Consider the following 16,907-nt stretch of genomic DNA (forward strand, 5'->3'; position numbering starts at 1 on the left):
AGGTTAGGTAAAAATACACTTAGGTTTGTTAGTTTAGGTTAGGTTAGGGTATGATAGATTAGGTTAAGGTGTGGTTAGATTAGGTTAGGAAAAAATCCTCTTAGGTTGGGTTAGCTTAGGTTAAAAACACTTAGATTAGGTTAGATTAATTTAGTCTTTCACCAAACTCTCACTTCAGGATGTAACCATTTTATTTCTGGTAGTTTTGATCTTGTTTTGAATGAATCTGCACTTTGCTTCCATCACAAATCAGTACTTTTTTACATTTCTTCCATCTCCTCCTTCCCCCTGTAAAAAAAAGCTCTCCCTTCAGAAAGTAGTGTATTGCAATGAAAGTGACAAGGAGTAACACAAAATAGCCCAAAATGTACCACAAGAAAGTATTTTGGTTATCACAAAGCACCACAACAGTAACAGTCCAACACTTTGACTGTTACTGCCGTGGAGAGTACTCGCTGCCACCGCTGCCCAAGTCAACACACTGAAATTTGTATATTCAACCCAAACTAACCTAACCCTATCCTGAACCTAACCTTAATCCAACCCAACCTAACCTTACCATAGTACTATCCCTTACCTAAATGAACCCATCCCTAAACTTAATTCAATCTACCCTAACCTAATACTAAACCTATCCTAACTTAACCTAACCAACCTTAATCCAACCCAACCTAACCTTACCCTAATCCTGTCCTTTACCTAACCTAACGTAAATTTCTACAGCTCACTTCTGGAGGAAATTAATTTTTCTGATAGATTTCAACTTGTTTTGAATGAATGTGCATTTTGTTTCCTTCGCAAATCTGTATTTTCTTTTTTTTTTTTTTACTCCTCCCTATCTCTTACAGAAACAATTTTGCAGTAGAATACAGCATTTATTTTTTTCTCTGGTATATTTTGACTTATTTTGAATTAATCTACACTAACCTAACCTAACCTAAACCTAACCTTCCCTAGCTAATGCAACTTAATTGAGGTGACACACTCCACTGACACATCTTCCTCACAGCAAACTAACTTTATCTAACACAACTAGACTGATCTAACCAAAGCAAACCAGCCTAACCTGACTGCCAACACAAAGAAATTAATATGAAGTCATTATCGTATTTCTCTTCGTAAAATCTGGCAATAGACTGTAAATAATTGAGGCGACACTCTTTCCGTTCAGACATCTTCCATAGACTGAATGAAATAAAGTCGCTTATCTCCACAAGCCGCTCTGATTAGCTAGATTTATTATGTGTTATCTTTAATGGTCAGTGGCTGCATGCTCAAACAAAAGAACTAATCAGCGCCATTCACTTCACACCTGCGCAATTCATATGACAACACATACACACAAACGAACACACTTAATGGCGTTCTTCAGTGCCCGTCACTCCATCACAAGCATAGGTGTTGCAGCATATTACCTCATTTACCCTAAAAAAAACTGGTAAATCTTTAAAAATTATTGTTAGCGTTATAAACAATCTGTCATGTGTGTGTGTGTGTGTGTGTGTGTGTGTGTGTGTGTGTGTGTGTGTTTAAATGACTCTAAATGAAAGGCTCTATATGATGAGAGGAATGAGAAAAGCCTTGTTGATGTTGGTGAAACACTAAAATATACTGACTTGTTAGGTTTGGTTAAATGAAGGTGAAATTAGATTAATTAGGTTAGGTTAGGATAGGTAACGGTAAAATTAGGTTAGGTTATATTTAAATAAACTTAAAAAACACCCACATTAAAAATACGTACATGAAAAACATAAGAAAAAAAAAATCAAGACAGACGGACATACACATAATAATGATGATGATAATAATAATAATAATAATAATAATAATAATAATAATAATAATAACAATAATAACAATAATATCTGCTTTTAATCATTATCAGTAACATGAGAGAGAGAGAGAGAGAGAGAGAGAGAGAGAGAGAGAGAGAGAGAGAGAGAGAGAGAGAGAGAGAGACGCAGAGATCACTGATAAAAACCACCTTCCATTATCTCTCACCTTATTTCACGCTTGCCACACTCACCACTCACCTGTCCTGCTCACACCTGACTCCCGCACGCCACACCTGTCATCCCTACACGCCACACACGCTAACACACTGAAATAACGCTGAAAATCGCAAAAAGACACAACTTTTCCTGACTGGAGATGCGAAATGTTATGGCGGTCAGTTGAGAGTCTGAAGTAAATACGATCTTGACTAATTTTTTTTTTTTTTTTTTTTTTCTTGATCATGAATTGAAGCTTATTCCCTCCTCCCCGTCCCGCCCCCCCTTTTGTTGTTGTTGTTGTTGTTGTAATTATGTATAAGTGAGATGAATTCAATTGGAAACACATCATGGAAGGGTAGGTTTGATATGAAGGTAATTGTGTTGTCTGTCTGCATAACACCTATTGTGAAAGAAATGGGTTTTTTTTTTTCTCTCTGTATACATATAGAATAAGTCTTTTTTTTTGTTGTTGTTGTGAGTATGTGTAATTAGCATGAATATCAAAGGAGTATAATTTTGATGTGTTTTGGTTATAGAAACGTCGATCGATCTCTTCATTCATGTGTTGTTAGTCAGTGTGGAAGAATGAAACAAGTTATTATTTAAGGTGCAGCTTTTCACCAGACACAGAGTTTTGTTGTATAGTGAGGAATCAAAACATACACACATCAAAAGACGGTATATAATCTTGATATGTCGAGTTGATTTATACCATTATGAAAATTAAGCTTCGTGTGTTATTTAAGTCAGTGTATAAAAGGCGGGTTCACATGTGTCAATTTGCGACCGGATAAACCAGTCGCAAAACAAATTCAATATGTTGGTTTTGTTCAATCGATTTGCGACTTTATTTATGTCGTGACGTTACGGAATAAGCTTTGAAAATGTGTCCAAGTGAAGAGAAGATGTACGTTAGAGTTGGTGAGGGAAAGAGAACACACACACCTGGGGCGCCGGGAATAAATTATACAGTAAAATAAAAATCTTACGCAAATCGTCGTTGTAGGAAACAGGTGGCACAGTGGTGGTGGTGGTGGTGGTGAGGACTGAACACCTGTTACGATTGAATTTGATCGCAATTGTGCACAGTCTTCTTAATATCAGTGTGTGGTAGACAATCCTTTCTTCCTTCCACTTAGCCAGGGACGTATTCACAGACATCTTATTTCCTGTTGACTCTTCCGGTGCGCCAAATGAAGAGCAACCACCGCTTCACCATCGTCACTGGAGGAAGGCATCTTGGCGGGGAGCTGTTTGTTTACACTCACTTCCCGCCAAGGCACCAACTAGTCGATACTTTCCAGTCGCTATGTGTGACGTTTTCCGACTAGAAGGACTCAGTTGATACTTCTAGCGACTTGCAATTTCAGTCGGATATTGACACGTGTGAACTAACCTTAATCCACTGTAGACGAAATAAACAAGTTCTTATGTAGGTACAGCTGTTTATCATATACCCATAATAAATCTTTTTGTTGTATATTGAGGAATCAAAACAAACACATCAAATGACGATAACTTTGATATGTTAATAAGTTGATGAAAAATAAACTTCGCGTGTTGTTTAAGTCAATGTATAAGAAATAAAAGTTCTTTATCTATATATTTTTCCAACGCCTTATTTTATTTATTTTTTCTCTAAGTTTAGATCCAAGAGTCTAAATTAAACTGAGAAATTTATACAATGGCAATAGCAATACAGATTAATAGTAACACCATAGATTTTCATTTGACTCCTATTTCCTTCCACAATAATGATAACAATGAATGATAAGACTAATAATAATAATAATAATAATAATAATAATAATAATAATAATAGAAAGAAAATAATGATAACAATTAAAACCTCGCATTTTCATTTCCCTTCAACCATAAAAAAAAAACTGAATAAAAAAAACAAAAATACAACAAAACTTAAAGATATAGTAGTATTAGTAATATTATTATTATTAGTAGTAGTAGTAGTAGTAGTAGTAGTAGTAGTAGTAGTAGCTTTTCACTCATAAATATAATAACAATAATGATAAACGCATGTAAATTTTTTGGCCTCGTTTTCTTTCATCCACAAACTGCCCCAGGAATTTAATTGAAGGGGAGACTAATCTAATGGCGCGCCTTGGGAGAGAGAGAGAGAGAGAGAGAGAGAGAGAGAGAGAGAGAGAGAGAGAGAGAGAGAGAGAGAGAGAGAGAGAGAGAGAGAGAGAGAGAGAGTATCAGAAAACAAGAAAATCAAATAAAACAAAAACAAAATAACAAGAAAAATACATCAGCGATAATTTAAAAAGAATAAAAATAAGAAAGATCAAAACAATAGAGAAATAATAAAAAAAAAATACGGTGTAAATTCAAGTTTGAGCTAATCTCGCCTCTCGTGTGTTGTGTCGAAGAGGTCAAATTAGGTTACGGTAGGTTAAAATATGCATCAAATAAACAGATCATTAAACAACATCTCATTTGACCTGACTTGACCTCACCTATATACACAAGAGGAAGTAAATTTAATGTCCTAAATCATATAAAAGGTTAATGATGATGAAGAAGAAGAAGAAGAAGAAGAAGAAGAAGAAGAAGAAGAAGAAGAAGAAGAAGATGATGATGATGATGATGATGATGATGATGATGATGATGATGATGATGATGATGATGATGATAATAATAATAATATTATTAATAATAATAATAATAGAAGAACTACATCAACAACAACAAGATAAAGAAGAAGAAGAAGAAGAAGAAGAAGAAGAAGAAGAAGAAGAAGAAGAAGAAGAAGAAAAACAATAAAGAAGAAGAAAGAAGAAGAAGAAGAAGAAGAAGAAGAAGAAGAAGAAGAAGAAGAAGAAGAAGAAGAAGAAGAAGAAGAAGAAGAAGAAGAAGAAGAAGAAGAAGAAGAAGAAGAAGAAGAAGAAGAAGAAAAAAGAAGAAGAAGAACAAGAAGAAAATGATGATGATGATGATGATGATGATGATGATGATGAAGAAGAAGAAGAAGAAAAGAAGAAAGAAGAAGAAGAAGAAGAAGAAGAAGAAGAAGAAGAAGAAAAAAAAGAAAAGAAAAGAAAAGAAAGAAGAAGAAGAAGAAGAAGAAGAAGAAGAAGAAGAAGAAGAAGATGAAGAAGAAGAAGAAGAAGAAGAAGAAGAAGAAGAAGAAGAAGAAGAAGAAGAAGAAGAAGATGAGAATGAAAAAAAAAGAAGAAGAAGAAGAAGAAGAAAAGAAGAAGAAGAAGAAGAAGAAGAAGAAGAAGAAGGAAAAGAAGAAGAAGAAGAAGAAGAAGAAAAGAAAAAGATAAATGATGATGATGATGATGATGATGAAAGTTGAGGAAAAGGTTTGATACACGTGGAAAAGGAAACAACAACAGGAAACTTGAAAATATAAGAAAAAAAAAAAACTAAAGAAAAACAAACCAAAACAACAACAAAAAAAAAAAAAAATAGAAAAAAATGAATAAATAGAATAGACAAATCCTTAACCCAAAATATACACCCCACAAAAAAAAAAAAAAAAAAAAAAAAAAAACAACAAACAAAATCGAAAAGAAAACGAAGTGTACAAAAAACAACAAAAGAATAAAAAAAAAATATACGAAAAAAAAGAAAAGAAGAAAAAGAAAATAAGAAAAATGACAAGCCTTAAGAAAGAGTCTCGGATGATCACACAGGACTTGAATCGTTCCTTAAGCTTTTATCAACAGCCTTCAATTTACCTCAGTCTAAAATTGGGTGCCGAGGGGGAAGGATATGCTCCCCCCTCCCTCCACCACCACCACCACCACCCCACTCTCCCCCCGCTGTGAGAGAGGCGTGCGTCTTGTTAGCTCTGTGGGGGAGAGAGAGAGAGAGGGAGAGGTGGACTGACAGGCGGACGGACGGACAGACAGACAGACAGACATGTATAAAGACATACAGCCATACATACATACATACAGAGAGAGAGAGAGAGAGAGAGAGAGAGAGAGAGAGAGAGAGAGAGAGAGAGAGAGAGAGAGACAGAGAGACAGACAGACAGACAGACAGACAGACAGACAGACAGACAGACAGACAGACAGACAGACAGACAGACAGAGAGACAGACTGACAGACAGACAGACAGGGAAACACACACACACACACACACACACACACACACACACACACACACACACACATATAGACAGACTAACACACACAGGTAGACAGACAGACAGACAGACAGACAGACACATACAGCCTTATCTGACAAAGTAGTTGGTGTTTTGAAGGATGTTTTCAGAGTTCCAGTATAAATGTAAGCTCGGCTCTTGAAGTTAATGCAAGCCTCCTTCTTTTCCATCACACAAGAGGGTCAGTCACAACAACAACGAAAACCCGAATAATAAAAGTCTCACTCAATGCAAGTCACCAAAGAAATGCCAAATTATCAAATAGCGAAAAGAAAAGTGTTGAAATCTCCTTCTTCAATGAGTTCAGGTGACAGGAAGATGGAAACACAGGAGCAGGCAGGGTGTTCCAGAGTGTGCCAAAGGGAGGGGTGAAGGATTGAGAGTACTGGTTGACTCTTGTATTGGAGAGGTGGACAGAATAGTGGTGATAGACAGAAGAAAGTGTTATACAGCGAGCGTGGGGGAAAGAAGAGGGAGGAGAGGCAAGCAGTTAGCAAGATCATGTCAGTTGTCATGAAAATAACGATAGAAGACAGCAAGAGATGCAACATTCCAGCGGTGAGAGAAAGGCTGAAGACAGTCAGTCAGAGGAGGGGAGTTGATGAGACGAAAAGCTTTTGATTCCACCCTATCTAATAAAACTGTGTGACTGGAACCCCTCAAACATGCGAGGAGTACTCCATACAAGGACGGATAAGGCCCTTGTACAGAGTTAGCAGTTGGAGGGGCAACAAAACTGGCGGAGACGCCGCAGAACGCCTAACTTCATAGAAGCTGTTTTAGCAAGAGATGAGATGTGAAGTTTGCAGTGAAGATTGTGCGGAAAGGACAGACTGAGGATATTCAGTGTGGAAGAGGAAGACAGTTGAGTGTCACTGAAGAAGAGGGGATAGTTGTCTGGAAGGTTGTGTACACTGGATAGATGGAGGAATTGAGTTTTTACTACTGCCACAACTACCACCACCACCATCACCACCACTATTACTACTACTACTATTACCACTACTACTACTACTACTACTACTACTACTACTACTACTACTGTTTTTTCACTTTATCCCTCACTTCCTCTCCTCTCTCTCCGTCTCCACACACACACACACACACACACACACACACACACACACACACACACACACATGCCCGGTAGCTCAGTGGTTAGAGCGCTGGCTTCACAAGCCAGAGGACCGGGGTTCGATTCCCCGGCCGGGTGGAGATATTTGGGTGTGTCTCCTTTCACGTGTAGCCCCTGTTCACTGTTCACTGTTCACCTAGCAGTGAGTAGGTAAGGGATGTAAATGGAGGAGTTGTGACCTTGTTGTCCCGGTGTGTGGTGTGTGCCTGGTCTCAGGCCTATCCGAAGATCGGAAATAATGAGCTCTGAGCTCGTTCCGTAGGGTAACGTCTGGCTGTCTCGTCAGATCAAACAGTGAACACACACACACACACGCCCCCACTAAGTAAATGAGGTCTTTGAAAATTTCTCTTCCATCTTGAGTATATAAGGGAAGATGAAGAGGAAGGTGACCAGTGCTTCTGAGACCCCGAGGCAACCACCACCACCACCACCACTGCAATATGGTGTCTCAGGTTAGTGGAAATGAAAGACCTACTACTACTACTACTACTACTACTATATTCGTTGAAATAAGAAATAAATAGGTAAAAACGGATAATAAATAGATAAATGAAATAATATATGGACAAGGTTGTGTTTATTTAACTCTACGCATCTTAAGTTTAATTTTTCTTTATCTCTTATCATATTTTCGTTATTGTTAAGTTTTCAGTCAAATGAGTTAAACAATACTAAGAAAGAATTAAGCGATACACTAACTACTTAATGAATATATTACTTGATGCTTTTTATACAGATATTGTACGATAATTATCATTTGTCTACGGTTTCTTTCATTTTCCTCTTTTCTTCTTTTTTATCTCTACGCATCACGACCTTCACCTTTTTTTGATAGAATTTAAGTTATTTCCCTAATTTACCAATGTATTATTTCTCTGACTAAAACATTTGATTTTTCTCATATGTTGTATAAATATTGCTTTTGTGTATAATCTTTCCTTTTCTCCTTCATTTATTTATTTATTTTCCTTTTCTTGTTTTCCTTGCAGACTTGCCCTCTCTCCCTCCTCGCCTTATGGATGTCTGTCTTGGCCGCTGCTGTCCTTATGCAGGTAAAACACAAGCTAAAGGAACCACTAATATCTTAAACCAGTACAAAAAAAGTTAATAAAATACATAAATAAAAATAACAAAATTACATATCTCCTTTCTGATTTAAATTCGCAAGCCACAAGTTTCAAGAGCATTTAGAAAGAGACACAACGCAGCATATCAAAACCATTATTCTTTCTTCACTATTCCTCCTCTTCACTGCCTATTCTCCACAATCCATTTATCATCTCCTCTCTTCACTATCTCCTCCACACTATCCCTGCATCCTTCCTCTCATCTCTTCCATTTATCATCTTCTCTTCACCATTCCTCCTCTTCACAATCTACTGTATTCAGAATCGTCTCTTTTTACCTTTTCACGATCCATCTCTTTTCATCTCTTCCATTTATCATCGTCTCTTCACTATTCTTCGTCTTCACAATCCATTTATCATCTATCTTCATTATTCCTGTTCTTCTCATAATATATCAACTTTTCACTATTCTTCCTTTTCTACCCTATTTATCATCGTCCCTTCACTATCTCCTCTTCACAATCCATTTATATTCCTCTCTTCCTATTCCCTTCACCTTTTATAATAATCACCTCTCTTCACAATCCATTTATCATCTCTCGCTACCCACTCTTCCTATCCTATTTACCATCTCCTCTCTTCACTATCCCTTCTACATCATTTCTCTTCACTATTCCTCCTAGACCGTCTCTACACTTCCTCCTCCTTCAGGCCTCCGTCAGTAGCGGCGCGAGGCTGGAGGACAAGATCTACAGGTTCAGACTATGGCCGGGCACAGAGAGGGAGTTCCAGCATTACCAGTGCGGCGCGGAGTTCAACAAGGAGACACGCAAGCTGTACAATGAACTCAGCAGCGTGTGTGAGGACTGCAGGAATGTCTACCGCTACGACCCTTTCCTCCGTCAGCGATGCATGTGAGGACAAAGTGGGCGTGGGTTATGTTAGGTTAGGTTGGGTTGGGTTAGAATACGTTGTGGTTGTGGTATGTTTGTTTTATTTCGTATTTACTGCATTTTATTCTTGTTTTTTCTTGTTCTTTTCGTCGTCTTTTTTTTTTCTGTGACAGCGATGCGTAAGAGGATGGAGAAAACAGACTTGGATTACGATGAACTAGGATTTTGAAGCTAGATTTGTGTTGTTACTTTTGAGATTTCCGCCTTTTATTCTTGTTTTTCTTGTTCTTTTCTTCATTTTATCTTGCTCCTCTTCTGTGACAGCGATACACGTGAGGATAGAGAAAACAGTTGTTCTTATGTGTTGTTATTTTAGGTTTGTGGATAAAATTTCTGCTTCGTTTTAGTCATTTTCGTTGTTGTTCATTTTCCGTGACAGCCATGCATGCGAGGACAGACAAAACAGACATGGAATACAATAGATGCAGTTTTTTTTGTTGTTATTTTGGGTTCTCAGTACGTTTCCTGCTCCTTCTCTTCTTGTTCTTGTTCTTTTCTCTGTTCTTGTTTATGTTACACGAGAAAATAGGCTCTGACATGATTTCAATGTCTTAATGAAGGTTCTAGGGGTTTTCAAGGGTGCTTTTCATCATGCCACCGATGGTTTGCAAGGGAATTGGGAACTAAGAGGGCAGTTTTTTTTATTTATTTATTTTATTTTTTGTTGTTTTTGGCCAGCTTTCCCCCTTTACATATAAAAAAAAGGTTCCAGTGAAAAGTTATTATGGTTTTTCATGATTCCAGTGACAGTTTAAGAAAATAACAATGCTATTAACACGCTCTCTCTCTCTCTCTCTCTCTCTCTCTCTCTCTCTCTCAGGAGCAATTGTTTCGACAACGACATGTTCTTCAAGTGCACCGATCAGTTAATGTACCCCATTGAGAAGATCAAGGACTACGAGGACATGAAGATGCAGATCAAGGCATAAGAGGAAACACTGACGCCACTGCATTTGTGTAGTAGCTGGCGTGTGGCGGGCCGGCGGCAGCGCTGGCGGGGGTCGCGGGGCAGTATTGACTAAACTATCATTATTATTATTATTATCACCATCACTGATTGACTGTGCTTATCTATTTTCTATTTTCACTTTTGCTGGAACCTTAAGCAGTTCTTGACAAAAGCATTAGTATTCATTTATTTATCTATTTTATTTATTGTCGTGTGATTGTCATCTAATTATTCATTTTCTATTGCGGCGGCATGGCGTGTCTAGATTATTATTATTATTAATGTTATTAGTAGATGCATTAGTTACATTTTTAGTCAGAAGAGAAACTAATCTATTATCATTTATCATTATTATTTTTTTTCATATTTAATTCTGCTCTTTTTTCTTTCTTTCTCTCGACGCGTAAATGAACTTAGCACAATACTACAATTTAATTAAGCAGAATTATAAGTTTAATTACAAAGCTTTGACCCGAAAACAAACAATTATACGCAGTGCATTTTAGTTATCGTTGTTGTTGTTGTTGTTTTCTTCCAGCGCGCAGTGAAAACAACAAAAATGATAACCAAGAAATCAAACTATTTTACTGCATTTTGCTATTTCTTCTTTATTTTGCATCTTTCCTTGCTTCATTTTTTTTTTTCTTTTTAAGCTTCTTCACGTCTTTTCCTCATCTCCATTTCTGTCTTTTTCTTGATTTACTTTTTTCTCTTCCCCTTTTTCTCTATCTCTTGTTCTTCACTTCCCTCTTTTATCACATTTTCTTCTTCTTTCACTCTCCTTCTTCGTCTAGTTTATAGTTTTAATTTCAAACACATCCGATTCTCTCTTTCAATTTTTAAGAGATTTTTAGCCAAAGATTTTTGTACCGTATAAATATTTAAGTGGCCTGGTACAGTACATGTTTATTTATTTAGTCTCTCTCTGTCCGTATTTAAACAAAAGATTGAGTCAAATAACGCTTGAAAATATTTAAAAAGATAAAATAATGTTTCAGAATGACATAATGAAATAATACAAATATGAATGTTAAGTAAGTTTAGTGTTTGAAAAGTGACAAATTTTAAAAGAAATTGTGATGTAAATTAAACTACTACTACTACTACTACTACTACTACTACTACAACCACTACGAATATAACAACAATAATAATGATAATGATCTAGAAAAAAGAGAAAAAATGAAGTTAATCTGCCATTCACTAATATATCTGTTCGTTTTTCATCAATTTCTTCGTAACACTAATAATTCACCAGATGAGATAAATAGAAAAATAAATAAATAAATAAAACTTACAGGGATAAAACTTAAACATGAAAGCTATCTATCTATTCATTATTATTCATTATGTCTTTTATTATGTATTTCTCCTCTCGCCCTTCCCTCCCCTCCCAGCCTCCCAGCCAGCCAGTCAGCCAGCCTGTGTATCATATATCACACCTTGTCCTGACCGCCAACCAACACACTAATAAACTGCATCAATATATACAACGTGTTTGATTTGCTAGGAGGAACATCAACTTAAAAGAAATACAATGAAAATAAATAAAGAAAGAAAGAAAAATGTCAAATAACAAAATGATTAAAAAGTTAACCAATTCAATCATAAAATGCATCAATATACAACGTGTTTGATTTGTAATACGAAACACGAACCTAAAAATTGTATAAAGTGAATAGATAAATAATAAACAAATAACATATAAACAAAATAACCAATAGATAAAATAAAATGAGAAAATAATAATAAACCAATACAATAGATGACAATTAGTGTGTTTTATTCTTACGACAAAAACAACTTTCAAAAAATGAATGAAATAAAGTCTCTTAAAAGTAACTTACAAATCAAAGACGGTTTAACAAAGAGAACATTTCTATATTTCATTTTATATTTTTATTTATTTATGTTTTTTTTTTATTATGGTATAAAAGAATATATGCTTAGAAATGACCACTCAGAATTATTGTCATCAAATTAAAAAATACACTAACAATAATTTATCCATTTTGTTTCCACCTCTGTACAATAATAATAATAATAATAATAATAATAATAATAATAATAATAATAATAATAAATTGGAGTGTGGTAGTGGACTTAATAAGAGTAATACCACATCCAGTCAACATAATATTTATCACACTGATCCCTCCCACTCGTCACTCATCCTGCCGCTCTTGTCATGAACAATATGAACATGAAAATTTAACAAAAAAAAATATAAAAAAAAAATGACAAAATTGTTAAGGAAAAAAACTAAAAAAGTAAGAAAAATGAAAAAAATCACAAAAAAAATGAAAAAAAAAATTAAAATACAAAAAAATAGAAAAAAACTCAATTAAAATAAAAACAAATGCAAACAAGGAAAAAAAACACAAAATGAAAAGAAAATAGAAAAATCACACACACACACACACACACACACACACACACACACATTTACACATCTACAACATTGGTGAGGCTGGCGAGCAGTGGTGCCATCTGGGAGTCAAGCGCCAGCAGTTGCCCCGTATTGGCAACACTGCTGGCGATGACTGTCACCACCATGGGCAGGTGGTTGAAGTGAACCACCTGTCAGAAAGGGGTGGGGGGGAGAGGAGGAGGAGGAGGAGGAGGAGGAGGAGGAGGAGGAGGAGGAGGAGGAGGAGGAGGAGGAGGAGGAGGAGGAGGAGGAGGAGGAGGAGGAGGAGGAAGAAGAAGAAGAAGAAGAAGAAGAAGAAGAAGAAGAAGAAGAAGAAGAAGAAGAAGAAGAAGAAGAAGAAGAAGAAGAAGAAGAAGAAGAAGAAGAAGAAGGAGGAGGAGGTGGAGGATAAAAGAAAAAGAGAAAACAATTGAATGAAGAGGAGAAGGAAGAAGACAAAGTGAAGAAGGAGGAGGAGGAGGAGGTGGAGGAAGATAGAAAGAACACATTAACAAACAAATAAACTACCAGTACTATTATCATTATCATCATTATCACAAACATTATTAATATCACTACTACTACCACTACTACTACTACTATTACTACTACTCTCTCACCACAAGTTTTCCTAAGCCACAGAGGTAACTAGCAAGGTTTCCAGTGTTTTTCCTGTTAATAACTCATAATTCTATTTAATCTACCACTAGAACTATAAAAATACTCTTAAAAATTTCCTGTCAATTATTATTTGTCCTGTTAATAATAAAATCTTGTAAATCTGCCACTAGAACCATAAAAACACCCTTAAAAACCTGCATATCACTTTAAATCTTTCTCTATCACTGCCTACTACTACTACTACTACTACTACTACTACTACTACTACCTTTAAAAATCCCTGTCACTTACTGTTTCTCCTGTTAATAATGAAATCTTGTAAATCTGCCACTAGAACCATAAAACACCCTTATAAACCTGTATATCACTTCAAATCTTTCTCAATCACCCACTACTACTACTACTACTACTACTACTACTACTATTACTACTACCTTTAAAAATCCCTGTCACTTACTGTTTCTCCTGTTAATAATGAAATCTTGTAAATCTGCCACTAGAACCATAAAAACACCCTTAAAAACCTGTATATAACTTCAAATCTTTCTCTAACACCCTCTACTACTACTACTACTACTACTACTACCACCACTCACCTGATATCTCCCGTACACACACACCATCCTGTTATTCCTGCCCATCCCTAGTTTGCCAGCCTGGTCTGTGGCAATATTGAAGGTAGAGATGAAGGTTGGTCTCAGTCCCAGCTCTGGCGCCTCCTCCTCCGCCACTGTGGGTTAGGACAGGTTAAGTTAGGTTAGGTTAGGTTAGGTTTGGTAAAGTCAGGTTAAGTTAGGTTAGATTAGGTTATGTTAGGTTAGGTCAAGTTAGATAGGGTAAGTTTAAAATAGTTCTAGACAGGTTATGTTAGGTTAAGTTAGGTCAGGATAGGATAGGTTAGGTTTGGTAAGGTCAGGTCAAGTTAGGTTAGATTAGGTTACGTTAGGTTATCTTAGGTCAAGTTAGATAGGGTAAGTTTAAAATAGTTCTAGACAGGTTATGTTAGGTTGAGTTAGGCCAGGTCAGGATAGGTTAGGCTAGATTTAGTTGGAACACACACACACACACACACACACACACACACACACACACACACACACACCTATTTATTGCTAGGTGAACAGGGGCCACACATTAAGATGCTTGCCCATTTGCCCCGGAGGTGGCGAGGCAAATGGGCAAGTCTCTTAATGTGTGGGGTGTGTTCACCTAGCAGTAAATAGGTACAGGATGTAACTGGAGGGGTTGTGGCCTCGCTTTCCTGGTGTGTGGAGTGTGTTGTGGTCTCAGTCCTACCCGAAGATCGGTCTATGAGCTCTGAGCTCACTCTGTAATGGGGAAGACTGGCTGGCTGACCAGCAGGCGACCAAGGTGAATTACACACACACACACACACACACACACGGTCCGGTAGCTCAGTGGTTAGAGCACTGGCTTCACGAGCCAGATGACCGGGGTTCGATTCCCTGGCCGGGTGGAGATATTTGGGCGTGTCTCCTTTGACGTGTAGCCCCTGTTCACTATTCACTGTTCACCTAGCAGTGAGTAGGTACGGGATGTAAATCGAGGAGTTGTGACCTTGTTGTCCCGATGTGTGGTGTGTGCCTGGTCTCAGGCCTATCCGAAGATCGGAAATAATGAGCTCTGAGCTCGTTCCGTAGGGTAACGTCTGGCTGTCTCGTCAGAGACTGCAGCAGATCAAACACTGAAACACACACACACACACACACACACTTTTCTCTTCATATTTATCCCATTCCTCTCTCTCTCTCTCTCTCTCTCTCTCTCTCTCTCTCTCTCTCTCTCTCTCTCTCCATCCCTTCTTTTCCTTCTTTCCTCACACACACACTTTTTCTCTACATATCTCTCTCTCTCTCTCTCCATCCCTTCTTTTTCTTCTTTCCTCATACAAACACACTTTTTCTCTACATATCTCTCTCTCTCTCTCTCTCTCTCTCTCTCTGTCTTACCTTTCAATATGGGCACACCGTCGCGATCTGTGACAATAATTCCTAGCACGTCATCGGTACTGCAAAGAAAATGGGATTGTGGTGTTACTGAGGCTTAGCTTAATCTAACCGAACTTATCATTGTCATTATTATTATTACTATTACCATTATTACTATTATTATTGTTACTGTTATTGTTGTTCATCATTGCTGCTTTTTTTTTAATCATTCTTACCTCTTCATCAGTTCCATTAAGTTTCGCCTCATTTCCTGTAAAGAGATAATGGATAATAATGGATAATAAAGAAAGAATAATGAAAAACTAAATAGATAAAAATAATAATAGATGATAAAGATAGAAACATTTACTCATACAAACAGACAGACATACAGATAGACAGACATAGATGACGCTACAAATTAACCACAGACATACAGACAGACAGGCATAGTTTTCTTAAGGTCTCTATATGTTAATCTAATCATACCTAACTTAATTCTAACCTAACCTAACAATTTATCCTTATCTAACAATTTTGAGTGATTGTCTGTTTCTGAAGAGATTAGCAATTAAGTGATGTGAATTTGTCTAAACCTAACGTAAATTATTGACATATTAAAGCAAACATACCACTACTACTACTACTACTAGCTACTATTATTACTGCTACTACTACTACAACTACTATTGCTATTACTACTACTACTACTACTATTACTATTACCACCACCACTATTACTACTACTATTACTCCTACTACAACTATTATTATTACTGCTGCTGCTGCTACTACTACTACTACTACCACCACTATTACTAATGCTACTAATGCTATTACTACTTCTATTATTACTACTACTACTATTACCACTACTATTGCTTTACTACAACTACTATACACTCCTAACGTACCACACTTAACACCTGAACCCCACACCACTTCTCCTCAACACCCACACCACCACACTTACAAAACAACCACGAAAATCACCAAAATAAGTCAAACCAAACTAAAATATTTCCATGAAACGCCCACCTCCCTTACACCAGGCATAAACAACCCTCTATTTTCGCTTCCTCGGCCTTATATCACGTTAATTAATGGTGAGTTTGTGGTGAATAAAGAGCTAAGGTATTCTTCTCCTCACCTCAGCCATGGTGGAGGGAAGGACAGCGACGGAGAGGAGGAAATGAAGAAAATGTCGTAATATTTTGGTAGAGTCAGCTGATCGTGTCACGTGCTTCCTCCTCCTCCTCTTCCTGTGTCTCAGTAGATTTTTTTCTTTTTGCGTATTTGAATTAGCGAGTTATTTGTTGTTTAAATGTTAGAAAATGTTGTTTAAAATTATAATAAAGATAAATCATGGCAAATAAGTTCGAAAAATGTGGTAGAAGTAGTATAAATGTGTGAAATAAACTGTATATTTAAGTCATTTATATTAATCTTATCACATAACTAGGATGACTTTAAGGATTCAATACCTAGATAAAGAGAGAGAAGAGGAAAGTTTATAATGATCTAAACCTCCACCCTATAACTTATGTCAATTATTCAAGTTTTGCTTAAATATTTGCCTGCTAGTTACGGCTTAATTTATCAGCAAATAGTGTTTTTAATTATAATCTACACAATGAAGGACCAATAATGAGAATTTAACTTATCTTAATCAAACCTAACCCTT

At 36.5% G+C, this 16,907-nt stretch overlaps 2 protein-coding genes across 2 annotated transcripts; one reads left to right on the forward strand and one right to left on the reverse strand.

Annotated features, from left to right (window-relative positions):
• Nucleotides 1-7,671: 7,671 nt before the first annotated feature.
• On the forward strand, nucleotides 7,672-10,877 carry LOC123508338 (crustacean hyperglycemic hormones B-like). Its single transcript, XM_045261993.1, has 4 exons — nucleotides 7,672-7,726; nucleotides 8,264-8,326; nucleotides 9,053-9,255; nucleotides 10,115-10,877. Exons 1-4 carry the CDS (start codon nucleotides 7,715-7,717, stop codon nucleotides 10,221-10,223), a joined length of 387 nt encoding a protein of 128 aa, XP_045117928.1. The 5' UTR covers nucleotides 7,672-7,714; the 3' UTR covers nucleotides 10,224-10,877.
• Nucleotides 10,878-12,123: 1,246 nt separating this feature from the next.
• LOC123508573 (ragulator complex protein LAMTOR3-like) lies at nucleotides 12,124-16,499 on the reverse strand. The gene is made up of 5 exons (XM_045262376.1): nucleotides 16,374-16,499; nucleotides 15,460-15,494; nucleotides 15,245-15,303; nucleotides 13,871-14,004; nucleotides 12,124-12,823 (listed from the first exon to the last, which is right to left on the reverse strand). Exons 1-5 carry the CDS (start codon nucleotides 16,380-16,382, stop codon nucleotides 12,689-12,691), a joined length of 372 nt encoding a protein of 123 aa, XP_045118311.1. The 5' UTR covers nucleotides 16,383-16,499; the 3' UTR covers nucleotides 12,124-12,688.
• Nucleotides 16,500-16,907: the final 408 nt, after the last annotated feature.

The sequence above is a fragment of the Portunus trituberculatus genome, chromosome 1 (genome assembly GCF_017591435.1).
Source record: "Portunus trituberculatus isolate SZX2019 chromosome 1, ASM1759143v1, whole genome shotgun sequence".
Classification (NCBI taxonomy): Eukaryota; Metazoa; Arthropoda; class Malacostraca; order Decapoda; family Portunidae; genus Portunus; species Portunus trituberculatus.